Source organism: Phaenicophaeus curvirostris, chromosome 13 (genome assembly GCF_032191515.1).
Source record: "Phaenicophaeus curvirostris isolate KB17595 chromosome 13, BPBGC_Pcur_1.0, whole genome shotgun sequence".
Lineage (NCBI taxonomy): Eukaryota > Metazoa > Chordata > Aves > Cuculiformes > Cuculidae > Phaenicophaeus > Phaenicophaeus curvirostris.
This window is the reverse complement of record NC_091404.1, coordinates 12,028,477-12,054,832: the sequence shown is the minus strand read 5'-3', so window position 1 is coordinate 12,054,832 and position 26,356 is coordinate 12,028,477. Positions and strand designations below refer to the sequence as shown.

General features: G+C 54.1%; 1 protein-coding gene across 4 annotated transcripts in view; it reads right to left on the bottom strand.

The window, feature by feature from the left end:
• The window catches only part of FRMPD3 (FERM and PDZ domain containing 3), a 55,340-nt gene extending 29,560 nt beyond the window's left edge, over window positions 1–25,780 (bottom strand). For 2 of the 4 annotated variants that reach the window (XM_069867499.1, XM_069867501.1), the window contains exons 1-6: window positions 25,747–25,780; window positions 8,981–9,098; window positions 7,287–7,434; window positions 879–1,036; window positions 562–664; window positions 136–181 (exon numbers count right to left, since the gene is read on the bottom strand). In XM_069867499.1, the coding sequence (XP_069723600.1) occupies window positions 136–181; window positions 562–664; window positions 879–1,036; window positions 7,287–7,336 (357 nt within the window). In that variant the 5' untranslated portion in view covers window positions 7,337–7,434; window positions 8,981–9,098; window positions 25,747–25,780. Of the gene's footprint in view, window positions 1–135; window positions 182–561; window positions 665–878; window positions 1,042–6,218; window positions 6,223–7,286; window positions 7,435–8,980; window positions 9,099–25,746 lie in introns of those variants that run through there. The other 2 variants (XM_069867500.1, XM_069867502.1) reach the window with 2 other exon arrangements.
• Window positions 25,781–26,356: the final 576 nt, after the last annotated feature.

Genomic DNA, 26,356 nt, shown 5'->3' with positions numbered 1-26,356 from the left:
GACACCATTCCAATGCCTCAGCTGAGCTGCTGGGGAGGTCCCTGGGGCCTCCAGGGACCCCACTTTGGTCTCCCAAAGGGCTTTTAATCCCTGTCCTGGCTCCCCTAGGGCTGGCTGTAGCCCCACTGGTCTCACCTGATGGGTGTGCAGGACCGTGAGGATGATGAAGTCTTTGGCCTTCCTGTGACAAAAAGGAGAAATGAAGGTGGATGGGACCTCACGGTGGTGGACCTCAACACATACGATTTGGCTGTTGAGAGAACACATCCCACCCTCCCCAGCCTGTTGATGGCCAGCACTTTTGTGGGCTCTTTTGGGTGCTTGGTAACAGTTGTGGGTGCTCTCCCAGTGCTACACATCCCTGCGCCAGCCAGGAACGTGTATGGCACTTGCTCCAAGGAGCTTCCCCTGCTCGGGTTGAGGCTTCCCCATTCCAGCAGTAACCACAGGTGACAGTGGAGTCTGGTGATGTGCATCAGCTTCCCAAGGCTCCAGTTGGGGCACAGTAGCCTGACAAGAGCCCCCTCCCTGAAGGTGATGAGGGATGAGAGGTGTCCTTACCTGATGAGCTCAATGAATCTCTCCCTGGGGGCTTCACTCACGTCCTCGTCATTGATGGCCAAGATCTGGTCTCCTGGCAGGAGTTTATCCTCAGAGGGGCCGCCTGCCAGGACAGAGGGTCAGGGCCAGCCCAGGCATCCCAGGGCTGTGGGGTGGGGGAGAAGCAGGAGGGTCCCAAGCACCTCCAAAGCATTTGCCCATGTATGTGTCTGTGGAGGGCACCCCGCAGGCCCGCCAGAGGGGACAGAAGAGGACAGGAGCCCAGGGGAAGGTGCTTCCTGGCACCTTGCAGCCGTGTCCAGGGACAACCTCCCTACCTGCTGCCACTGAGCGCACCACCACTGGCCTCTCGCTGCCGGCCACGAAGCCGAATCCGTAGTGGGGGTGGCGCTGGACCGTCACCTGTCGGAGCGTGTCCGAAGGCAGCTGCCCACATTCCATATCATCGCCACCGCGCTCTTCCGGCATCACATGGCTGCACTGCAGAGCGGAGGGCCAGGCTGTAATGCAAACCATCACAGCCACCCTCCTTGCTCACCCCAAAGCCTCTGTGGCCTGGAGGGCAGCCCCACTCCAGCTTCCTCCTGTGGTGCTGCCGCCACTGTGGATCCCAACAGCTCGCTGGGACATCCACAGCCCTCCCGCTGTCCTCCCTTGCAGAGCAGCGCTGCTCAGCGCCTGCCCTCACGCAAGGGTGGACATTCATAGAATCATAGAACCACCAGGTTGGAAAAAACCCACCAAATCATCGAGTTCCGCCATTCCTATCAAACACTAAACCATGTCCCTCAGCACCTCGTCCACCTGGCCCTTAAACACTTCCAGGGAAGGTGACTCAACCACCTCCCTGGGCAGCCTCTGCCAGTGCCCAATGACCCTTTCCGTGAAAAATTTTTTCCTAATGTCCAGCCTGAACCTCCCCTGGTGGAGCTTGAGGCCATTCCCTCTCGTCCTGTCCCCTGTCACTGGGGAGAAGAGCCCAGCTCCCTCCTCTCCACAACCTCCTTTCAGGTAGTTGTAGAGAGCAATGAGGTCTCCCCTCAGCCTCCTCCAGGCTAAACAACTCCAGCTCTCTCAGCCACTCCTCCTAAGACTTCACCGGCTTCATTGCTCTTCTCTGGACTCGCTCCAGAGCCTCAACATCCTTCTTGTGGTGAGGGGCCCAGAACTTAACACAGGATTCGAGGAGCGGTCTCACCAGTGCGGAGTACAGAGGGAGAATAACCTCCCTGGACCTGCTGGTCACGCTGTTTCTGATCCAAGCCAAGATGCCATTGGCCTTCTTGGCCACCTGGGCCACTGCTGGCTCATGTTCAGTCGCTGTCAACCAACACCCCCAGGTCCCTCTCCTCCAGGCAGCTTTCCAGCCAGACTTCTCCTAGTCTGTAGCTGCACAGGGTTGTTGTGCCCCAAGTGCAGGACCTGACACTTGGCCTTGTTAAACCTCCTGCTGTTGGTCTCATCCCAGTGGTCCAGCCTGTTCAGATCCCTTTGGAGCCTCCCTGCCCTCCAGCAGATCCACGCTTCCACCCAGCTTAGTATCGTCCACAAAGAAGTGGAAACAAGTTCAGCCAGTCTAAACAGTGGGATTAAGGCAGGCTCAGCCATGGCTGCTGGCACTGTGACCGAGTCTCTGCCACCAGCCCTGGGACTCCTCAAAGCACTGACACCAGAAGCCAGGAAGACCCAGCCCGGGGCAAGGTCATGCTAAATCTGCCCTCCATGCCCAGCGATGGCTCCGGGCTGCTCAGCAGGGCTGCGAGCCCAGTATCAGGGAGCAATCCCAGCACCATCAGGACGGCAGCAGAGCACAGCACAGATGGCAACGTGCATGGCTGCGACCAGAAAAACAAAGTGATGAACGCGCTGCTGTTTCAGTGCTGCTTATTGCTTGTTCCTGTCCAGACTATTTAGCCTGCTTAAAAAAGATCCTTCCTGGCCTTTGGGCAACACATCAATTGTTCTGTCTCTTTATTAGTATTTGGCGCGTCGTCCATCTAATGCAATCTGTCTGCATTTCCGACAGCCCCCGGCCGCTCCCAGCACTGCATGTTGGCACCCGCTGCAGAGCCAAGAGGGACAGCACATGAGGCTGAAAAAGGATAGGAGCTTTTTGCAGCTCTGCGCCAGCACATGTGCAGCTTCAGGCTTGAGCACATCGCTGCCAGGAATGACAGCCCTGCGCTGGCCCTCATCTCCAGGAGACCCGTCCCAACATGCAGCAGGATCTAGCCCTGTCCCTTCTGCTTCATCTCCCATGGGAGCCAGGAGGGCTCCGGGCACCTCCATCCAGTGTCAGGGATACTGTGCCGGCTGCGGATGAGCTGTCACCACCACCGGCTCCACCTGACCCATCCCAGGTGCCCAGCTGCACAGGTGCTTGTGGCTTTCCCCTCCCTCATGCAGCAGCATGTGGCTGGAGGAGAAAACATAAGACCCAGAGAAAAGAAATGCAATGGAGCAGAACGGTGCTGGCATCTTGTGAGGTTTGGGGGGAGTCCCGCACCCATCAGTGGTCCCAGCAGGGGTGTAGGGCTGGCTCCACTGCCACGAGAGTGCAGCTGCAGGGAAGCACATGGGAGATGGTCTCCCCTGTGGCTGGCTATGTGCTGCCTCATTAGCTGCTCTGCTACTCCCAGGAGCATTTAAAAGAACAACAGCGCAACAACCACAAAAAAAAAAAAATCACATGATTCAACCAATTTTCTCAAATGAACGTTATCCAATGCTATTGTCTGCAGCTGAAAAGGGGACTGAACGTAGTGCTGCATCTCTGCACGCCTGGAATGGCCAGGGAGAATGCTTGCTGTTTGCAGAGATGGAGCTGGCTGCCAAGAGACAGCAGAGCTGCTGGGTTCCCAGAAGAGATCCCCACCTTTTGTTCCCCACGGACAATTCATAGGAAGTCCAGCCCCTCCACCCAAGAAGTCCCTGCAGTGCATGAACGTGAGGATGAATTGCAAGGCTCAAAGCACCGGGATGCTTCAGAGATGTAACTGGGCTTAGCACGACTGCTCTGGGAAAACTGAGGCAGGGGTTTGCTCACAAAGTCACAGCTACGTAGATGACGAGTCCCAAACTAGAGCTGCCCAGTTAAAGCTGTTGTGTTCCCAGATCTGTCCTGTGTGCAATTTGAGTGGGTCTCACCCCTGTTCCTCCCCAGAGAGCCTGCATTCAAGCCAGGACCCTCCGATGACTGAATGACCTCTCATATTGCTGAATTACCATCAGAAAAGTTACTGGGGGAATCTTTGTAGCTTAAACGGACAAAGGGGGGGGGGGAAAAAAAGCACATCTCATTGCAGCCATAATCAGTCTGTCATCCAGCGTTAAAGGGAAGAGGGGAATAAAGAGCTGGATACTGACAATAAAACTCCTTTACCAGGCTCTTAAGCTGCTCCTCTCCTGATAAGGCTTCGATGCTGCAGAAGCATTACCAGGAAATTAAATAAAAGAGGACCAGTGTCCTCGTAAGCAGGACTTATCCACTCCTGGAGAAACAGTAATGTGCTCGGCAGCAGATACGTGCCTTCACCGGACTGGGGCTCTGACCATCTTTCCCATGGCAGCTCCCCGATGCTGGGCACGGGCACGACATGTGCTTGTCCTGGACCAGAGCAAGAGGTTGGAGAAAACCACCTACAGCAGCAGGTAATGGACTTCCTAACACTGGTAATTACAGCTTGGCTGCACCCCAGGACTGCAGGTGCCATCACTTCCCTGAAGCCTGTTGTTTGTGTTTTTTTTCTTCTAATTCCAGGGCAAAGAAATATGCTGGGATGCAAATCTCTCGGCCCCACTCTCACAGAGGGGAATTGGGCTATAAAACAACCCGTGGAGCTCAGCATCTCTGCCCCATCAGCAGCATCCAAAGTACAGCCCCATCCCAGGCTCAGTGGCCAGTGATCTGGGCCACGCGGCTCGGAGAACGCTTGCCACCAGCAAGCAGATGGCCATCCATGCCCATGTCCCCCCTCTGCCTACGTCCCTGCCTGCCTGCTGCCCACCCCCAGCCCAAGAGGCTGCACCACATCCCCTCGTGTCCCCAGGGACTGCCACAGCACAATGCCACCAAGACAAAAGGACACTGGAAAACAGCTAAGCACAAGGCAAAAGGACTCACCAGGAGACCCCCCACCCCGTGCCTATCAGCAGCAGGAGTCCCCCAGAGACAAGCCCCTGTGGGAGGACGTCTGCTCGTCACCTGGCCCTTCGCAGTGTCTTGACCGACACAGCATGAAGATGTTCCCCTCTCCTGGGGTTTGGACACTTATCTTCTGTGCTCAGGGCTCCGACACCAATCCAGTCATGCTCTGCTGCCCAAGATAAGAGAGACATCAGCTCTGTCTGGTCACTCCCTATCATGATACACCACCAAGGGATGCGTCTTCTGCTTCCTGAGCACCTTCACACCTCCACACTACAGAGCAGGGCTGAATCCAGAGCATTCATTCTCCCCCAGACAGATAAAGGCAGAGCATGTGTTACTCCAAAAGCTGATGCATACATTTTTAATTTCCTGCTGCAATAAATCTCTGCTGTCTCTTAGGACTGGTTTTCTCCCTTAGCTTTTAGTGCTGACTGACCATCTCTGCCAGTGGGGAAAAGCCATCAGAACAAACCAACACCAGCTGATGATCTTCATCTACCCAGGACACCTGCACCATTTCCAACTGCCTTTAAACAGCATGGCACCAGGTGGAAACACTTTTAGCAGCTGAAGAAGGACTTACAGCTGCGCCCCAAAACAAGAAGTGGGTATGAAAAGGTCTCAAACCTTTTGTGGAGGGGCACTTTGCACACCTGGTGCTGCAGGGATGGGTGTCAGCTCTTGTTCCCCTTCCTCTGCTACCATGAGCAGCCCAAGAACAAACAGAGCCTGTGGATTCCTGCCTCTCCTGCTGCAAAATCGGGCCCGGCTCCTCCATCTGCTGGGCTGCAGTTGGTGAACGGCTTGCAAGGCATGTGGGATCCTGAGCACGTGTGGCAGAGGCAGGAAATGCTGGGGAATAGGCCAAGAAATGTTTTTATGGGGAGCATATGGTGGTTCCTGCCTTGCACACTGGTTTCCATCGCAGATGGAGTCTGCAGGGCTACCGAGGCACGTGTGAACCAATGGTGGGGACAAAAGCAGAGTGGGTATGGCTGGCCACCAAGGGATCCACCGTGATGTGCTTCTCTGCTCCATCAGCCCTGCACGTCTGCCCCCAGCAAGCATTCGGTCACCTTGGAAGATGCCGTTTGGACCGTGTTAACATATCAGACATCCCCTGCAAGGGCAAACAGATGCTGTACTTCCAGACCACCATGAAGCTGCTCAGATATGCAGTGCATGCGGAGGTGCTGTTTGATGGCCTGGCATCAGCTCCCCTTGCTTCGGCAGCTGTTAACAGCTGGCAGCAGTGAGGAGGGCTGGACAGAGGACTGTCAGCCTGACTGAGGCTGATGTTACAGGCAGCAGAACAACCCAAGCCTTCATGGCTGGAGTCCTTCACGGACCCAGCCTGGAGAACTGCAGCTTGTTTATAGCTTTGACATACAGCCCAGGACTTTAAACAATGTGCTCCAGCTCAGATTTGCTGTCAATATTGGGAAGCAATTTAAAATCAGCGGAGCTCTTCAAATGGGTCAGCAAGGGTTAGATTTGCTGCTGGCACTGGGTCTGTCCTGAGCTGGCAGGTACGCTGCAGGTACAGAGGTCAGGTGTCAGATGGCAACTGTTTGAGGGCAAAAATACTCTGTGCTTTCAGTGCAGGAACAAGCAGACGGTGAACAGTGTCCCTCAGCACAGTTGGAGATGAGCTGATGGAGTAGCCAGTGAGCAGCCAAAGGCAGCTGTAAATAATAAGGCAGCCGCAGCCTGGCTCCAGGCAGCAGCCGCAGCTCTCTGCTGCTCAGCCTGCAGCTTTTAAAACAGTCCTGGCATCTCAGCTAAAGATAAACACAGACAAAGGCACAAGGAGGGACGGGGGGAGGTGGAAATCCCAGGACCTGTGATACGCTGGGGGTTGGCAGAGAGGGATGGAGAGGGGCTCTGCGGCCCCTGGCAGGGAGTGGGACCAGTCTCACGTGGCACTCAGTGCTGCATCTTGGAGGGTGAGAGAGTCCATTCCCAAAGTAATGCTGCTTGTTAACAGAAAATATAATGTGAGCATGGCTAACAAAGACCCTGCACCCCAACCTCCAGACACACTCAGGTCAACAGAAGAAACAGCTTCTGCACAGGGAGAAACTGTCCTGAAACAAGCCCTGTGAGACATGGCCAGAAGCACCACTGGGAATCTGAAGCCTAGCTTGGATCAGACTTTCTGCAAACACTCACAAACATCATCTCCCCAATCTAAGACATGGGCTCTCCAGCCTGGAAAGGAGAAGACAAGGGACTGTAATGGGGTCCCTAACACCAGCCTGACATGGGGCAGGGAGCCAGCACCACACAGAATTGGAGGGCACCAGAAAAAGAAAGTTTAAGACATTTAAAAGGAAGGACTTTGCCGTCCAAGAGCCAATTAATCCCTGGAGCTCACTGCCGCAGGATGCTGGGGAGGCTGTAAATTCAACTGGGTTTGAAAAGCGATTTCTAACTATACTAAAGCCAGAGGTCTCCAAACTTCCCATGCTATAGTTTGCCAAAGCCTGACTGGGATGAGCCTTCTCTCTCTACACACAGCGAGAGAGAGGATCTGAGCCTGCCTCTCGGACACACCAATGAGGCTCGTACCCACCTGTGTGTGTCAGGCTGCTGGCGTGGGCTCCCCAAGGCGTGTGTGAACATTGCAGTGATGGGATCCCGTTTGCACGTGTCCAAGCCTTCAGGAGGCAGCAGGTCTCCAGAGCAGGCGCTCAGCAAGGGTGCTGGGAGGCATTGGGTACCTGCAGGAGCAAAGGATGCTGAGTGTGAGATGATGAAGATCTTCAAGGTGTCCAGACGCACAGCCTGGCCATGCCCACAGAAACTGGGGACAGGCTGGGGTGCTGTGCAACCTGTCTGAATGCCCCCCAGAGACGGCAAGCTGCCGTATTATAGAATCATAGAATCACCAGGTTGGAAAAGACCCACTGGATCATCGAGTCCAACCACTCCCATCAATCACTAAACCATGTCCCTCAGTGCCTCATCCACCTGTCCCTTAAACACCTCCAGGGAAGGTGACTCAAGCCCCTCCCTGGGCAGCCTCTGCCAGTGCCCAATGACCGCTTCCGTGAAAAATTTTTCCTAATGTCCAGCCTGAACCTCCCCTGGTGGAGCTTGAGGCCATTCCCTCTCGTCCTGTCCCCTGTCACTTGTATTCGTGTGGGTTTCTGCACTGCTACAGACACCGTTCTCAAAACACGAATTGTTTTTACCTGGGGGCTCCCACCATTTTCCCTACGATTTTTGGCTGTTTAAGGGACTTTTGTTCTCCTCAGCTGGAGAAGCACCTTGCTGAGAAGAAGATGAAAGCAAAATGCTTTAGCAACAGAGTCAGGCCCAGAAGGCTCGGGCTCCTGCCTCACCCAGCAGCAGGAAGAGGAATCATAGAATCATAGAATAACGAGGTTGGAAGAGACCCACCGGATCATCAAGTCCAACCATTCCCATCAATCACTAAACCATGCCCCTTAGCACCTCATCCACCCATCCCTTAAACACTTCCAGGGAAGGTGACTCAACCCCCTCCCTGGGCAGCCTGTTCCAGTGCCCAGTGACCCTTTCCGTGAAGAATTTTTTCCTAACGTCCAGCCTAAACCTCCCCTGGTGGAGCTTGAGGCCATTCCCTCTCGTCCTGTCCCCTGTCACCTGGGAGAAGAGGCCAGCTCCCTCCTCTCTACAACCTCCTTTCAGGTAGTTGTAGAGAGCAATGAGGTCTCCCCTCAGCCTCCTCTTCTCCAGGCTAAACACCTCCAGCTCTCTCAGTCGTTCCTCTTGTTCTCCAGCCCCTTCACCAGCTTTGTTGCTCTTCTCTGGACTCGTTCCAGAGCCTCAACATCCTTCTTGTGGTGAGGGGCCCAGAACTGAACGCAGGATTCGAGGAGCGGTCTCACCAGTGCCGAGTACAGAGGGAGAATAACCTCCCTGGACCTGCTGGTCACGCTGTTTCTGATACAAGCTAAGGAGCCACTGCTCTGGAGCTGCCAGCAAAACTGAGCTGAGCTAAAGAGCCTGAGCTAGAGGAGAGGGACTTGGACAGGCAGGGCTTCCCTCACAGGGCTCTAACAAATTTTCCCGTGATGACAGAGGGATGGCAAGAGGAAAGCCCATCTCCTCTCTAGTGCACTGAGCACGTGCTGCAAAGCCACAGCATGGGACGAATTTTATGGTATTTTTCTTTCCCTTCAGGGATGCCCAAGCAGCTGGGCACTAATCTAAGGCCTGGGAGAGACTGGCTTCCAGCCTCTCCTCTGCTGCTGTCTGCTGCAATGAGCACGGGGACATTACCTTGGTCCTCTCCTCTGCGGTGTCCTCTGGTGTCAGCAGGCAGGAGCCCCCCTCATCAAGCCAGGGTAAGGCTGGGGAAGACGTTACAGACTCAGAGGGATTTTTATCTCTGTGAGGACTATAGAATACAGTAAACAAGACAGTCAACACTGGGTAGAATGAGATGAACATAAGAGGATTAATCGGAGATAAGGAGTGATGGAATAGAATTTGCAGCATTTTTCTCCCTTATTTGCGTGACACTTCAGCTGTGTGATGGGGGCTCGGAGTGGCACCAGTTCCTCACTACAGCCTGGCCGCTCTCTGCTGCTCAGTAACTGCCACTGATTGAACCACTTAGCTCCTGCATTCCCTGATTTTAACCTGGGAGACCTTTGTGTTGCATTAATTTTGCTTTCTGGTGCTACTGGAGACAAACACTCTTGGCCCCATGGGGAGGAGGGGGCTTACACCGGGTGATGGGGCAGAGTCTGTGTGCCCTCCCAGGCAGTGAAGAAGATTCACAGAGGCTGTCAGCCCCTCTCTCTCAGTGCTGCAGAAAGAGGCTTGAAAATCCAATCAAGCACTTTCCTTTGGGCCCTCATGAAACCCAGGACTTTCACTTTGGATTTACAGAGAGCAATTTGCTCAGCTGATGACTTGCTGGAGGTTTTCAGGACTGCTATCTCCACACCATGCAGAGCAGAGCAGGGCTGAGGGAAGGGATTCCAAGGGAGGAGGCAGGGCTGCAGAAGCAACAGCAACATCCTCAGCCCACATGGCTGCATGACAGTCCCTTGGGTGGAGTGGGTGTGTGGTTTGGACCCAGAACTCACTCCAGCGACCCACAGCTCTGCCCTGCCAGCCTGTCCAGCATGAGAGCCACCTTGACACAGAGGTGGCAAACCCTGGAGCATTTCTTTCAGCAAGAAGGTCCCCCAGGCCATGACAGAGCTGGCCCATGAGCTTGTCTGCGTGGCAGCAGGGACCGTCCTACCAAGCATACATACAGCTATGTAGGAAACTGCTTATGAGAGGTGACAAACACAGCATCACTGGGTCCCCCTCCATCCCTGCCTTTTCTGGGAGCCCTTTCCATGCTCCGAGGCTCAGTAAAGCTGGTGCCGGATAAAGGCAAACCCATTAAATAAAGAAAAAAAGCAAAGGAGCAGGGGGAGCCTTTGAGCTCGATGCTTTGAGCCTGGGGCTGCCGGCATTTCTAGCAGAGACTTAATTTATACTTCTTTATAATCTCTTTATAACCTGTTCTGAGCTCTGCTGCCTGTGCCAGCTCACTCCCCGGGGCGCAGGGCAAGGAGCTGTAGTGAGTGGGCTTGCGAGTGCAATGTGTTTCCCAGGTAGCCAGGTCTATATTTAGAGGCACACCAGCCCACGCATACTCGGTTTTCTACACGTCTGTGTACAAATGTTGCACCAAACCAGCAGACTCAGGAGACAGCATCTCTCTGTTTGTTGACAGAAGACACGCATGTCTCACCAGCCACACGCCTCCTCGCCCTCGAGTCACCTGAAGGTGTTTGCCTGGGGAAACAGCGCAGGCACAGGGATGGGGAGATGCTCTTGGGGTTGCATGACTTGACACGCGTGCTCCAGGGTCTCCTGGGATGCATGCAAGCACACTTGCCTGTGGAATGCAGGCACCTGGAGTCCCTGTGTCACAGAGGTGTGCATGGTCCCCCATGCGACACGGGCACCTGGGGTGCTGGGAACAACCCAAGCAACCTCCCTTCCACCAGTCCAAATGCCACCCAAGAGCTACTGCCTGCCCATGGCACAAATCCCTGCCAGTCCCCCAACCAGGCTGCTTGCCCACTGGGACCCCCTGGGCGCACTGGACGCTCTGCCAGGGCTTCCAGGCAGCACCAAAAGTCACACTTGCCTGTTTGTGGCAGAAGGAGCACAGATGCCAGCGCAGCCTTTTGGTCCCTGGTGTTCCAAGTGGGACCAAACTACCAGCAAGAGTGAAATGCTCATTCCCCACGTGCTGTGGAGGTTCCTCCCACTGCTAGGAGCTTGGTCTGTGCCAACAGGTGCTGCTCAGTGGGGCCACTGTGCTCTGCACGCACCAGGGCATTTGGAAAGCATTAGCAATGCAGAAAAACATCCTGATAGGTTTGTAAAGTAGATGAAATGATTTATAAATTATCGACGTCACGAGTTTGCCTCCCCTGTCAGATGAAAGGAAGCGACAGCTCAGGATGCTGCTGGCAAGTGAGCAGTGACCGCCCCAAACGGAGCCGGCACACCAGCCACATCCCATGCACGGCTCCTGACGGAGATGCCAGTGTGGCTGCTGCTGGCACAGTAATGCTGTCAGACATCTACACGCTGAGCTTTATAGCAGCAGACCTCAGCACTCCTGCTGCATATGAATCTGATGATTTTCTGAGTTCCTGCTGTAGTAATTAGCTTGATCACCCTGTGCAAATCAGTTTCTATTTGAAACCAGCCCTATTTAATGGGATTCACTCAGTATTTGCTTCCTGAAGTTTTCACACAAATCAATCTCCCCCATTTCAGGTGGGAAAGGCAACTGAGGCAGGGAATGGTTTCACCTGCCCTGGCACGGGATCCAGCTTATTGCTTGCCGGCAATTTCTTGGCTTCATTTCTCACATGTGAGTTAATGTCGTTTCCAGAAACAAAGGGGCTTAGGCTCTGAAAAACTATCTCCTCTGGCAATGGATTATGTCATTAGACCATTCCAGGAATTTAGAGGAGCGTTTGGATAACTGAATGTACACAATTTAGCTCTTAGTGTCAGTGGGTTTGGAAGGAGAGCCCCTCTGCTGTGGCCCATTTTGAATATGCAAATCAACCACGCACAAGGAGATTTGCTTTGTAAAATCCAAGCTGAAAAAGCAATGCCAGTTCTCATCCATTTCTGGCTGACATTTTATTTAATAGGCTATTTATTTGCCCCGGCATCCCAGCAGCAGTAACAACCGCCTCTTCAACCTCCCATAACTCACCACGAGCATCCTTTCTGGAAGCCAGGCACCTTGGCACCATTTAACCCTCCCGAGCCCCCTGGGAGCAAGCCTGTTTTCTGCCTGGCAGTTAACGAGCCCAGTGGTTCCCCTGATAGCTATGTCCTGAAGGAGGCTGATGCATTAGCAGCGGTGAAGGCGTTACGACAGCGACCCGCCCCGAGCTGCTCAATGCTGCATCCACAGTGCTGGCTCCAGGAGTCCTTGGATGGTGCCATGCCTTCCAGGACCAACTGATAACCCTAAACGAACAGATAACCCCCAAACCTCATCCCTCAGGACTGGTCCTTCCAGGGGTACAGAAGCTTGAACCTGCTTCAACGGGTTGGGACAGGGATGCCCTGAACTCTCTGAAGAGCCTAGGCTGAGCCCAAGCCAACCCACGCAGACTAGGTCTGTGCCACACAGACCTTCCCCAGCTCCATGGATCCTTGACCAGGCATTTCAGCGTGTTGTACCCCAAGATGTGCACAAGCTCACCAGCAAGTGAAACCCTGGGGAGGCACACACGTCTCCTTGGAGCCCCCGCCCAGAACCCCTCTCATTGTCCGTCCTGTTTGGGTTCGTCTCGCTCCCTCCTTCTGCTTTTCTGTTCATCTCCAGATCCTGCTAAGGTGCTCCCGGGTGATCCACAGGAGCTTTACCTCCCTGTCCACCAGGCTGGATGTGATGTCTCAGCCCCAGCCAGAGCAGATCTTGGAGGCTGTGCTCCTGGTGCTCCCACACTAGGCTCATGCAGGGCACATTCTAAGCCTAAATGAGTTTTCCTGAGGGAAAAGAACCCTCTGGCAGAAGGAAAGGGAGATGTCCAGAAGGGAGTTTCATTCCTGCACAGAAAAGGACAGGGCTGCAGGGAGGGAGCAGGGCAAGGAGCTGGCTCTGGGAAAGGAGTGTGTTCTTGAAGAAGCCAGCTGCCCTGGGAGATCACAACCGGCACAGCTCTCCCCACCAACTGCACTGTTCTCTTCTTTTTTTTTTTTTTTCCTCTCTATCCTTTTCTCCAATTTATCTTTTTGACACGTTCAATGATGCTCCTGCAGACTGAAAACAATAGAGACAGAGTTTCAACCAAGGCAATTTTGAAGCTGAATCGAAGCTAAAATAACCTAGGCACAGAGCAGCTGAGCAAAGACAACTCAGAGAGGGGGGAAAGTGCCCTGTACCTCTCCACAGCTTTGACCACCTGGCTGGCCAGCATGGGCAACAGCAAGTCCCACCCAGGAGCTCAGTGTGTCTTGATCTCCCTTGCCTGCCTACCATCCCCTTCGGCTCCTGGTAGCATCCTTTCTCCCTCTCCCGTGTATATAAGCCCCCACCCCAGTGCAGAACCAGCCCTCTCAGCTACAGCTGAGTAAGTACCTGCTTGCCTGACACACGAGCTCCGTGCTCTGCATAGCAAGCACCAGCTTTTGCTTTTGCTTTCCTGACCTTACAGCCCTGCAGAGCAACCCAAATCTTCCAGGCAGAGATTTTTTTTTCCCCCTACTGATGCCACTCTGCTGCTGTGTGAAGGAGCTGGGAGGGGAGGATGGACAGACAGACAGACAAGCGCGGAGAGGTGAACGATGAGCTAATTTCTGCTGAGTGAATATCATATCTGGGCTCTTAACAATGAACGAGACACAATCCTCAACATGACTCAGCCTGGAAACGCATGCTGCTTCCCATCCCCACTGCTGGGACCAGCGTGTTCCCGTCGCTCAGCCACTGTCCCACAAGGCAGCAGCTCACGGCTGCTGTCCCAGTGACCACCCCAAATGCATTTCACAGCCAGGACAGGTAAACCCAGGCAGCTCCCAAGACATGGATAGGCTGTGTGCGCAGAAAAGCAGCGGGATAAAACGGGGGTTGATGCTCTGCAGGACGAGCTGTGCATGGCTGACACATTGCTCGGTCTCTCGCAGACCAGAAAGCAGCTGTCAGAGCCTGCCTTGTTCCAGCTCCCTGCCTCTCCAGACATGCCGGTAATTCTGCTTCGCCATGCATGTTCCCAGTTTGTTTCTCTTTGACAGCGAAAAGGTTTGAGCACTGGGAGCCTCGCTGCTCCTGGAGAGCATCAAGAACACCTGGTAGAGCAGAGAAATGAGAGGCATGGGACTTCAAGCACCCTCCTGGGTGGTCTGTGATGGCAACTTGTGCTCCAGAGCTCCTGCCATGGGGACAGTGGTCTATACAGGATGCTGCTTATATCCTGGGTCAAGTTCAGGGGGCTGGGGAAGGCAACAACGTGTCCTTCCGCTCCCGCATTTTACACCTGAAACTCCACATCCAGCTCGAGGTTTAACTGTGAGGCTGGGCCGAAGTTGCCTCAAGCACCTTCTCTGGATGAACCCCATGGCAGCATCTCTAACTCCTTCCCTCCTAAAGTACTCCCTGAGCCTGGCAGGGGTCAGTCGCTACCCCAGCCCCAAGGAGCTGATGCCATCCCCACGCGCTCCCCAAGCATGTGCAAAACCCCTCGCTGGGGCTGGGATGAGCCTCGAAACAGGGCACGGCAATGCTCGGCTCCTGCCAGCGCCCTGAATCTTCCAAGGGAGATGCTCAGCATCACCTCCTCAAACCAGTGAGATGTGAGACTCCCCTCCTCTCTGCTCTCCCCTCAGCCGGCTCCATCTCTCTCACGGATACAGCCCAGCAACGATTAACGCAGGGCTGAGCATCCTCCTGAGGACACGCAGATAAAGCCATGGCCCTTCTCACTCCTTAAACACTGGGAGAAACAGTTGCCCACGCCGCCTTTTTCCGATAAATGCTGTAGTGGGGAAGCCAAAGACTGACAGCTCAGAAGACGGCATGTCAGCTCCAGCTGTCCTGGGAGGACCTGTCAAACTGTCACATCGCATTAGCTGTAACACATTACCACACAGCGCCTTGCAGCTCGCACCACCACCGGGCTGTGGCCCCCCTGATATGCCACAGCACCCAGTGTCCCCAGTGTGTGTGACACCCCTAGCCAAGGGGCATCGACCGCTGCTTTTGTCACCTGGCCCCTCACACACTCCTTTCTGCATCAGGACACCCATGGGCTGCTGCCTACGGGCTTTGCAAACTACGATGGACCAGGCTGAAACAACCAACTGGCCGCCACCGGGAGCCGGGGCTGGCATGGGGGGCAGGGAGATGGGGTTGTGGGTACAGCAAGTGGAGGGATGGAGGTTCTGCTGTTGCAACAGCCCCCCAGAAGCACTTCCCCAGTGAGGAAGGTGGTGGTGGCACTGAGAGCTCAGGATGGGGCAAGACACCTTGAAGGGGTTGGCTGAGTCCTCTGGGATACAGCCCTGATCCCCACCTCCCTCCCCTCTCTTGCCACGTGCTCTCTACCCTTGTCTCTGCCCCCAAACCGCTGCAGCATGAAGGAAACACATCTGCCTACAGCCCTGCTACTTTGCTTTCAGCAAGGGTGGATTTAAACAAACCTGTTCTGTGACAGATTGATCCCACTGGAGGCAGTGGCCAAGCCTCGAAGCAGAGGCCATGCCCGTTCCCACCAGCCACGTTATCATCTGGAGAGCCTCACGGAGCCAGGACCTACGCTGCTCCTCATCTGCAAGCAAAACCACTGCCTGTGGTCTCCACAGCTGTGACCTTGGCACTTTTGGTGAATGATAATTCATAGCTGCTGGCGGGAACGCGTCATATGCCTTCGTCCTGAGTTCCAAGAAGCAGGAGGGTGAGCTGAAGCTTGGCCTTGGGAGCTTGCCACCTCCCCCTTTGCCTGCTCAGATCGATGCTTTGAGGCGGTGACTGGCTCTGGGCAGCTGCGGGGCCAGGGTTAAACGTCATGGGCTGTTTGGGCACCGGCTGGGCTGTGGATAACACAAGGAGCAGCCGCAGTCCCGCGAGGCCAGGCCAGGAACGCCTCTCCCTGACACTCCTTGTTTGGCCGAGCGCATCGAACCTCTCAGAGATGTGGACAAGGAGCCACAAGTCCCTGCTGCCTCCTTGGCGAGCTCCAGGCGCAACTTCTGCCATTTCCTACTTCACTGTCCAAATTAAAATCCTGCTAGCCTTATAACAACAACAATCAAATGCTCTCAGCAGATGAGCCAGTTGGTCTTCAAACCCTCCTGGCTGCCAGCCACGCATTGTCACAAGGAGACAGAACTACAAGTTCTGTCCTGGGGCTAGGATGAATATCTATGCGGGAAGCCTAAGGGTCTCCCAGGGGAAGGAGTGGGAAGAGACAGGTTGGAGTTTCAGCTCCAGCCCCAGGGTTCAGTGATGACTGCAGCAGCGGCCAAGCCCTCGTGGGAGGGGAATATTTTTTGTAACAGCCCTAAGCAGTGAAGCATGAAGGATGGGAGGCCACCAGGATGGGTGGAAGGACGGCCACCAAGGCAGATGGAAGGAAGGACACTACGATGAGTGGAAGAAAAGCCACCAACCCAAAAGGTGCTGTGGAAGAAGGCCAGTCAGCCCCACCAGCCTCTTCCAACTCAAAAAGCTATCTGCAGAGGCACCCTGGGAAGGAGATGCATGCAAGACCTCAACAAAGAGGAGCTGGGCTCCAGGCCTGCTGTTTTGGTACTAAATCCATGCAAACCAACTTCTCCCCCTGCCTGTTAACCAGGTATAATAAGTGGCTCTCTGCAAGCATGGGAAAGGGTCACAATGAGGTTGGAGGGGAGCGGGCAGCCTTCCTGGCTCCCGGGGAAGGTGGCTAGCACAGACTACTCTCCTCGCTGAACATGTTGGGGTGCTCTGGCACCCTCTGGAGACTCAGCTAGCCAGCTCCTCCGAGTGGTGGAGGAGCCTCTGACTGCTAGATGGGAGCTGCATGGGTGGTGGGGAGTAAAGAGCTCACAGGGTTCCTGTGCTTGTGCTTTACCACAAAATCAATTGTCCTCATTGCAATTAAAAAGGAAAGAGACATAACCCTCTGTCCCAGAGCATCTGCAAATCCAGGAGCCAGGACCCACGGCAGAGGAAAGAGGAGCAAATCTCCCAAAGGCATGGTTCCCCATGGTTCCCAGTATGCACGCTGGGGATGGATTACGCAGCAGGGCTTTCGGTAGTGACAGGTGGTACCACAGATTTGCAGGACAGAGATGAGATGCTCTTAAGTCTTCGGTCACCTTCTTGCAGTGAAGTGGACAAGGTATATTGGAGGCTACAGCCAAGGAGAGGTTCTGGGTCTCGCGACAGTTTCCAAATAACACCTAGGGCCACTGAGGCAGAAAAGCAGCATTATTGACTGAGAGATGTTTCGAAGTCTCCTTGGAGCTGTGGCTGGGGACATCGCTTACACTCTGCGCGGGACTGGGAGATTGGAGACTTATCTGGCCCAGGTCCTTCACAGGGAGACAGGAGCAGGGCTCTGCAGCCAAATCACACAGGGTCTGGGAGACACGCAGGTGTTATACTTAGCTTTTGCTCTTCATGCCAAGCAGGGTGATTCCTGGGGAAGCAGCCTGCATTGAAGCTCGGGTAACAAACTGCCACCTCCTCAAGAGAGAAGCCTGCAGGAGCTGTGCTTAGCACACGTCAAATTCAAGCCATTTCCACAACTCTCCTCTGTTGAACAAGTGCCAGGTGAAGGAGCAAATGATGAGACTCTGTCACCTCAAAACAGCCTGGGAGATGGAGCTTCCGCACGTGCCACCGGCTCTCCGGCTGGATGCCAGCATAATTCCTCCTGACCACACAGCCCAGCCTTGCTTTACTGGTCCTGTAAAACCCACATGCAGCAGCTCACACACACTAGCATCCCTGCTGACACCTCATTGCCAGGGGCAGGTAAACACAGGCAAGTTATTAGTATCAGTGTTAGCAGAGACTATTGAACTTGGCTCTTGACCTGAACGAACAGGTAGCAAGGAAAGGCACTGCCATAAGGAGATCTCCTTTGAAGAGCTGAGACAAAGCAAACTCCAGCATCCTCCTCTTACAGGGCCAAGGGTTGGCAGCTGAGAGCATCTAACTTCTCTCCCGTAGCCACAAGGTCTTTCTTCCTACCTGGAGGAACCCACAGCTCTGGTCAGCCCCAGTTCTCCAGGGAACACTTTCTTCCCTTGCCCAGCTCAGGCCTAGGTCCCCTGTGGGACCGGAGGAGTTTGACTGAGGAAAGAACCTTTTTTCTGAAAGAAAAATCAGTGTTTTATTGCTGTTAAGCATAGCGAAGCACATGCTGTGCTGCACTGCCTGCAGTCGTGCAGCCCCCAAGGTAGACGACTGCAGCTAATGGGGTGGGGATGCTGCTTGCAAGCTCTTTTCTCTGAATCCCCACCCTCAGCTGGACCAGGTACCTAACACCCTCTCAGAAAAGTCTTTCTAATCAGTAGAGTTACAGCAGGAGCAGAATCAAGGCTCTTCTGCTCAAGTTCTCTGTACAGCGAGCAAAAAGAAGAGTCTCATGAGGGCTGCTCGGAGGTGACGCGGCAGCAGCAAGGAGGAGAATTACCAGCTGCTCTGCGCACGGAATACAATTCCCATTAAAGGGAGGGGGAACAAAAAAAAAAAGCAAAGCACAAAAACCAACTGAGCACCAAACCACTTCAAAGCATCCTGCCTAACCTGAAGAAAGGATCCTCTGCCAGCAAGAGCTCACAGCCTGGGAGATGCTGCCAGCGCAGCCTCTTGCCACCCATGTCTCAAAACTGACTCTGATCGTGAGACGGCTACGAGCTGCCTTCCAGGGGGCTGTAGAGAGATTCCTGGAAGGAATCAAAGCCAAAGGGTCTGCGGGGCGTGGGGCAAACACTGCCACAGCGTCCCAGGCTCACCCAGCCCTGGGTTTGGCTGCCTGTGCATGGGGGGAACCCTCTGCCAGCGCCAGGTACTGGGGCCAGGTGAGAGCTACCAGGAGGAGAGGGCACAGACCCCTCCACAGCCAAGCCCTGATGCCCTGCTCACCAGGCTGTGCAGCCAGAGCACTTCCATGGGGGAAGGACCAGGAGAGGAGGGGTTGTCATCTGGGTGTCCCGCTAGCGAGAAAGTAAATTAAGGACTTCCAAGCGTGGTTGGCACTGGGATCCAGATTTAGCAGCACTGTTCCTCGGGGATTGCAAAGACAATGTAAACTCCTGAGGGATTAAACCTGAAGAGGACATCAAAGTAGCAGGGAGTGAGGAGAGGCCAGCACTGTAGGAGGAATGGTAATTACTGAATTACCTGCCAGCCTTTAGGAAGATAAATGACATCAGATTTTACACAGATAAACCAAGACTTAATGCAGCTGGGGGGATGATTGGTGCCAGAGCAGGAGCAGCCTCAACTATCTGGCTGATGGTAGGGCAGAAGCAAGGTCTGAAGGGTAGAGCAGACGATAAAGAGGAGCTGAGTTTGCATGGCAAAGCCCCGCTGGGAGTGATAGTGGCACAGGAGCACAGCGACAGACACTGAGAAGGAATAGGGGACGGTGCAGCTCAGCACGCACCGAGATCAGTGCTATGAGAAACCTCAGCCCCTGCTTAGCAGTCAGGTCAGGCATCATCAACGCCGCCCGGGCGCCTGGAAGAGGACGCGCTGTTTTTTCTCTTGTAGTCAGACAGCACAGGGATGGTTTAACCTCTGCACAGCTGGCCAGGTTGGTTTCTGCATTGCTGCCTGTCCCAGACCCACAGGCATCCCAGGACCGGCAGACAGCATATAAAGGCTTTGCAAGAGCAAGAGCAGGACACAGAAATAATTCAAGACCAGAACAGGTTCTGTTTCCCTGTGCTTAATGAGCAGCAAACCTGAGAGCCAGCTTGCAAGCCTGCAGAGAGCTGGCTGTCTGCCTCTCCTTCATCGGGGCTGTGGATGGTTGAGCCCTCAGAGTTGGGCATTTCCCTTGCTTGCTGCCACATCCCAGCAAGTCGCCTCCTGCTCATGGCCTTTCCAACCTTTACTAACACTGCGCAAGACGAGGCTTTGCTGCTTTCCACTCCAACGCAGGCTGCCTGGTTTCCCACTCCAGGCGTGGGGTCTTGGCCCCTAGATGGATGCGCCCCAGTTCTTGTCGGGGCCGGGTGGGGAGCACACACGCTCTACCCAGGCTACTGGGACAAGGACCTGGGCTCTCCGTTCAGCTGTTGCCGTTTGGAGACATCTCCTCAGTCTCTTGGAAACGCTGCTGCGTGGGAGCTGCTGCTGAGGGAGTGAGTCACGCTGCTGGGCGGGTGAGGGCAGCAGGCGGGCTCGCCAGGCACCAGCTTGCCCCCCGAGACCCTCCGTTCGCCCAGGTGCCACAGGGCACAAAGCCAGGGTGCTCCTACGGAGCGGCATCTCCTGCAGCTGGGTGACAGCCCCATGCTCCCTGCCCTGCTGCTCTGGCAGCTGCTGAAGAACTGCAAGGTGTTTCCCAGTGTTTCCACGCCACAGCATCAGAGAGAGAGGGACCATCCTGGGAAGGCAGCTTCTGCAGAGACAGAGACCCTGTGTCCTGCTGCACAGAGGCAAGGGGAGTGAGAATATCCTCCTCCTAGCCTGGAGGCTCTGAGGATAAGGGGAAACTGAGGCACAGGGTGAGGAAGAGACTTGCAGCAGGAGATCACTGATGGTATAGAAGCCTGTGGTTGCAAGAGTCCCTTGAGCTTCCTTGCCCTGGGGGAGGCATCCCCCAAGCCACAGGGCAGCAACCCAGCCACTCCCCTTTGGGGACCACCCCCTCACTCAGCCTCAAAGATAGCATAAGCTCCCCAAAATCCGATGGGATGATAAGCACCTCTTCTGAAAGGGAGCAATTACCACAAAATACAGATTATGCAAATACCTTGGTTACCAAAACAATGCTCCCTGAATGCTGAGTAGGAAAGAAAAAAACGTAAGAGAACAAAAATGAAAATTCGTTTAGCCAAGAGCTGTATCAAGTCTCTTTGAAGCATCGAGATGCAGAGAGGGGGCTCCTTGGGCAGAGAGGCTGGAGGAGGCCACCACAGGCCACTGACCATCACACCAGGCACAGAGATGCCACTTGGCATTCTCCTTTACACCCAAAGCACTTCCGAGCTGTTACTATTGCTCCACATAGAAGAATGAGGAAAGCAAGGCACAGAAGAAGACACTTGGCCACCAAGACCCAGTATGCAGAGACAGAGGTTGAGGTTCTGCTCCTGGGACGCCCTAAGCTGGGCACAGAGCAGGGCACCCCACTGCTTCCCACGCTCCTGGGCACCTGGTGTTCTCGGCTGCAGTGTGGTGGGTCAGACTTGCTGATGTTCCAAGTGCAGATGTTACTGGCCTGGGAGGAACAGGGCTCAGCGTGCCACCTGCTGCTTCACAGCCCTGGCTGTGCTCCTCCACTCTGGGTTTCTTCCAGCCTCATCCACCACCACGGTGGGACACTTTTGCAAGCCCAAGCCCTCGAGCGGGCTGTGTAGTTGGTGCCAGAGCCACAAGGGTGAGCAGGACAGCCCCACTGCTGAAAGCAGAGCAAGCCACAAGCATGGTGCCACTCTCAGTGGTGGCAGAGGACGCTGACAACCATCTCAGCCTTGCAAGCAAGGCAGCTTTGGAAGGACCAAGTGCTGATTTGGAAGGATGGAGGGTGATGCTCGTGAGACAAGGGCTATCAGGCAGCACAGCAGTGGTGGCACTGTGTCACACCAGGCCACCATGTTTTCCCTGGTGAAAGGTGGGTCTAACAGGGACAGCTGATACAATACTGCTGTGCCCTAACCACGCGGCAGCCCTGAGTGGGAAAAATTGCTTCTCACTCTGTTGCTAGAACCACCAGATCCTCACATCAGTCTGAGTTCCCGGCATGCTGGTCCTTCCATGCTCCCATGCCTGGCAGGAGTCACTCCCCAAGTCCCACTGACGTTGCACGGGGAGGAAGGACAGCTCATGACGCAGTAAAAGCATCATGCGGCTGGCTCTGCCGGCAATTTCCTATCCCCGTGGAGCAGAGAAGCCATAAGTCAGCGGGAATGCTCTTTGCATCATCCGCACGCACCAGTGCCAGGCAGATTTATGGCAGCAGCGCAGGCACTGCTGTGCCGGTTAGGCAGCTCAGCATCCTCTCCTGCAGCCAGTGGCAGCAGCAAGTCCCCACGGTGAGTGTCTCTGTGGGCAGCACTGGTGACTACTTCCCATTGCCAGAGAGTCTGGCCAGAGAGTGAAGCATCTTCTCCAGTGCTGCAGGATGCCTGGAGGTGCTGAACCCACCCTGAAGCACCAGAAAAGATGTTGGACTGCAGCAGATGGTCAGCCCTCTGGCTGCACTCCTGATGGCTTGGCTGTCCCAGCATGAGACCCCGCGCTGCAAGGCAGCCCTTTGTCCTGCAGGAAGACCCTGCCCTTCGTGTCACAACCCCTCTTTGGCCACCCTTCCAGCACAGCCTGTTTGTGAACAGGACGGTGCAGCCCTTGCACGCGTAGCTGTTGCCACACGTAGACCGGTGGCATCACTTGCTCAGGACATACACCTCGCAGACCAAAGTCAACGGGAGCAAGCAGCAACAAAGATGAAGAGAGGGGATAGGATGCTCAAAGGTAGCTGCAGAGAGCATCAGAATCAGGCGCAGCATGCAAGATAGCATTGAAACAGCGGAAATAGAGTCAGAGCAAGGAAACATGATAGGAATAGTTGGACTTGATGATCTGGTGGATCTCTTCCAACCTGGGGATTCTATGATTCTATGATCCAAGAGGTCTTTTCCAACCTGGTGATTCTATAATTCTATGACCCGAAAGAAGCAGTTAAGCCTCCAGAGCAGAAACACATGGCAGGGCATGGATCAAAGTTGGATGTCTGCACTGGGAGACGCACCCACCTGATCCACTCAGTGGCCTTCTCCCACCTGTTCCCAGATAAGCAGAGCACTTGCTGTCAGCCGTGCAATAGCTGGGCAATGCTGGGGAACAGATCTGCTCAATAAAGGTCCCAAAGCTGGATGGAGGCACAAGACACAAGTTCTTCGGGGCAGGGACCACATCTTCTGCATCCTCTGCATCTGTCCCAGAGCTAGCAGCCCACCTGCAGCACTCGTAGGAGCAGCCTGGGAACAAGAGCTGCCTGCAGTCGTGCTGGGCTCTCATGCCTCAGCTGAGATGTGCCCACAAATTGGTTAAAGCACTTGTGATATTAGAGATGGCAGAAGGATGTTGGCTCCATCACACTGGCTGCCTTTCCCACATCCTTTTTAGTGTTGCTCCTTTTATTAATTCCAGTTAATATTACATGCTTTTACCAAGAGTCCTGTTAGACCAACAGCCTCCGAGTTGCTTGGAAACTGTTTGCTGCAGTGACCAAAAGCCTCTTTTGGGAAGGCTCAATGCCAGCCTGCTTCCCGGGGCTGCCAGCACTGAGAAGCTGGCAGAACAACCGTGCTCTGGTGTGTGCTAGGACCTAGAGAAAGTAGAGATGAGATAGGAGCCAGGAAAGACTTGAGGACCAAAGCACTTGTCAGAGGACTTGGAGATCCCACAGCTGCGTTTCAAAATGGGTTTCTTCCCGGCTACAGGGTAAGGGCAAATTTCCAGACCAATGTTCACAGAAAATGTGCTTGGCCTTGCAAGATTTATTTTGCCAAATCTGGACATCAAATTCAACCATTAAGAAATGAGAGAAAGGGTTCTGCTTTATGTGCAAGTCTTAGTGCAGCCTTAATGGTGAAGTCATTTACCAGCACCTCCGTAATACTCTAAGAATAATTAGGTATCTCTTCCAATTTACAGCTTACTCTAAAATGCTGCTACAGTTTAGTAGATAGTACTTTTTTTTAATACTGTAGCAATGACAAAACGCATATTTTATTGCAGGAATGGCAGCATAAGTATATTTATCCACTGGCCAGGATTCTGTTGTATACTTTCCTCCTTAATGGCTGTACACACATGTATACATCCCAGATTTATACCCAGATTTTTCATACTTTGCTTTTTAATTTACATAATATGTGAAATTTTCTATATAAAATGGAGAAGAGTGCCGAGCCGTTCCTGCCAACCCATCCGCCTAAATTCAGCGCTCCCCCGTCTCGCACCACTCCCATTTGCCCATGGGGAGGGTGCTCCGGGGATCCCACACCTGCCTGGGGGATCCCACCTTTTAGTTCAGTGCTGCTGGGGAGAAGGAAGGCCAAAGGGGAGATGGGTGAGGACCTCAAGGCCAGGTCAGGGCAGGAAGCTCCAAGAAGAAGAAGAAATGTGAGGGATGCAGGTTCTGCCATCGCTGGTGAAATGCAACCCCAACACCAACCCACCTGACACTTTCCTCCATCACCCTGGTGAAGCACTGCCTTTTTTTCTTTTCTTATATATAAAAAAAAAAGAAATCATGGAATTAGACTCTGATTGATATGAATATGTAACAACGCTGCTTTATTAATAGCAGCTGCATTATCAGTTCGCTCCCTGCTATTGGCAGGAGATCTGGGACAATATGTGGTTTGAAAACTAAAGAGAAATGCAACCCGCAAAGGCAGCAGCAGCAAGATAATTTCATTCCTTTTCCCGGTGAGCAGATCAGGTCAACACACGACAGTCACTGATGCATCACCATCACTCTTCCTGCCTGGCTGTGGGAGCAGGCACTGGGACGGCTCCGTGGTGTGGATGGTCCCAAGCACACCTCGCAGCCATCTGCAAAAGGATTTGCAGCCAAGGCCCCCAGCTCAGGCAGGAGACACCCCTACAAGCTGGGGAGCGCCACAGCCAGTGTTAACCTCTGCAAATTGAGGTCATTTGGTACAGAGCATCACGCAAATCTCGCTAGCACGGGTAATAAACTCCCTTTGCAGTTTGCTTTCCTTACTCTCCCCATCACCACCCTGGAGGCTTAAATGAAAACAAGATTACAAAGGAGACAAGGATTGGACATATTTCTGGTGTGCTATTTTCGCTGTAAATTATGCCAGCTTCATAAAACCCCAACTGTTCTTTCCCGAGATCCCTGCATAGATTGGCTTGCTAAGATCAGGCGACCGGGTGCTCACCACAGGCATTGTCAGGAAAAACGCTTCCAGGGTCCAAACGGTAGCAAGATGCTATAGTGCTACATGTATATACACACACATATAGGCACAGACACACAGGCATGGCAGCACCCAAGAACTTCCCATGCCTGTTGATTAGCTAAAGCGACACACGCAGAGAGGTCTTCCAAGCCTCTATCCACCAGGCTTTGGACCTTATGTGCCATTTTGGCTGCCTGTGTCCATACAGCTGACACTTTCCTCAGCCTTTACTTATTGCAGGAGAGAGCAGAGCATCAAGCAGCACAAGGCTGGACACAAGGTATGGGACACGGGGCCACGATCTGTCACACTGCATGGAGCGAGTGTGAGTTAGTACATGTGGTGAGGCGAGCAAAGCTTGCTGCCGTGGCAGCCACAGGACTCCCAGCCCTGGTCAAGATTTAGGAGCAAGGCTCTGCAGCACCAACGCAAAATGGCCACAGCCTGAACTTTGCTACAGCAAACCTGGCATGAGGTTTTGCAATTCCTCTCACGAGCATCACTGCACCTTGGCTGTGCTCCACGACCCTGGAGGACCGAGAAGTCGGGCTCCCAGCACACAAAGCTGCTTCAGGGAGAGTCTAGCAGTGCTGCCCAGAAATAAAAGGACAACAGCTTGTTCACACTCAGCTCCAGTCCTTGGCCCCTCTCCTATAGTGCTACCAGCACACACTCCCCCCTGCATTAGGGGCTGCCTCCACACCCTGCTGCCTGCACTACAAAGGCGTGTGCGGTGCAGGCAGCCAGGCAACAGGGACCTTGAGTGGAGTACTACAACTACAGCTGCTGCAAGCACTCTGCCACCGCCGAGGGACATGAGCCATTCCGAGCCCCAAGGAGACAAAGCCGGAGACGCTGCCACAGCCCATGGAAGCCCTACTCCATCCACTCCCCATTACCTGGAAGAAGACGGCTTGAGAGCTGCTGCACACTTTGCCTTTCCCCAAGCAGCCGTGGCAGCGAGCCACCTCCCCAGTCACACTCCCACAGCTCCACCTGCTCGGAGCTGAGCCAGGTCCCACCACGCTTCCCGCACGCGTCGGCTCACAGCCCGCACTGCCAACCCAGGGAGTGGCAAAAAGAAAAACTCTCTCTGGCTGGACAGGTCTGGTCCATCTCATCCATCTTCCACTCCAGCCAGCCCCTTCAGGCAATGCTATAACAGACTTCGTTTTGCACTTTGACTGCAAGTCTCCCATGTGAAAGATGCTTGCAGGGTCAGTGACCTTTGAAGAGACCATACAATTAGTAGGCAGACATCTGCACATCTCCTAAGGAAGGATACAGCATCCTACCTGCAAACAAAGAGGCAACGCAAGCTGGCAAAGATGTTTGCATCGCAACAACACGTATTAGGAAGAAAAGAGGAGAAGCTCAAGAGTGGTCAAGGCAGCTCGATAATGCTGGACAGATGTGAAAGGGTTCATACACAAACGCCCTGGGGGTACCTCAGCTTGCTCTCTGATGGGGAGCTGCATCTCTCTTACGAGGACACACACGTATGCCCCC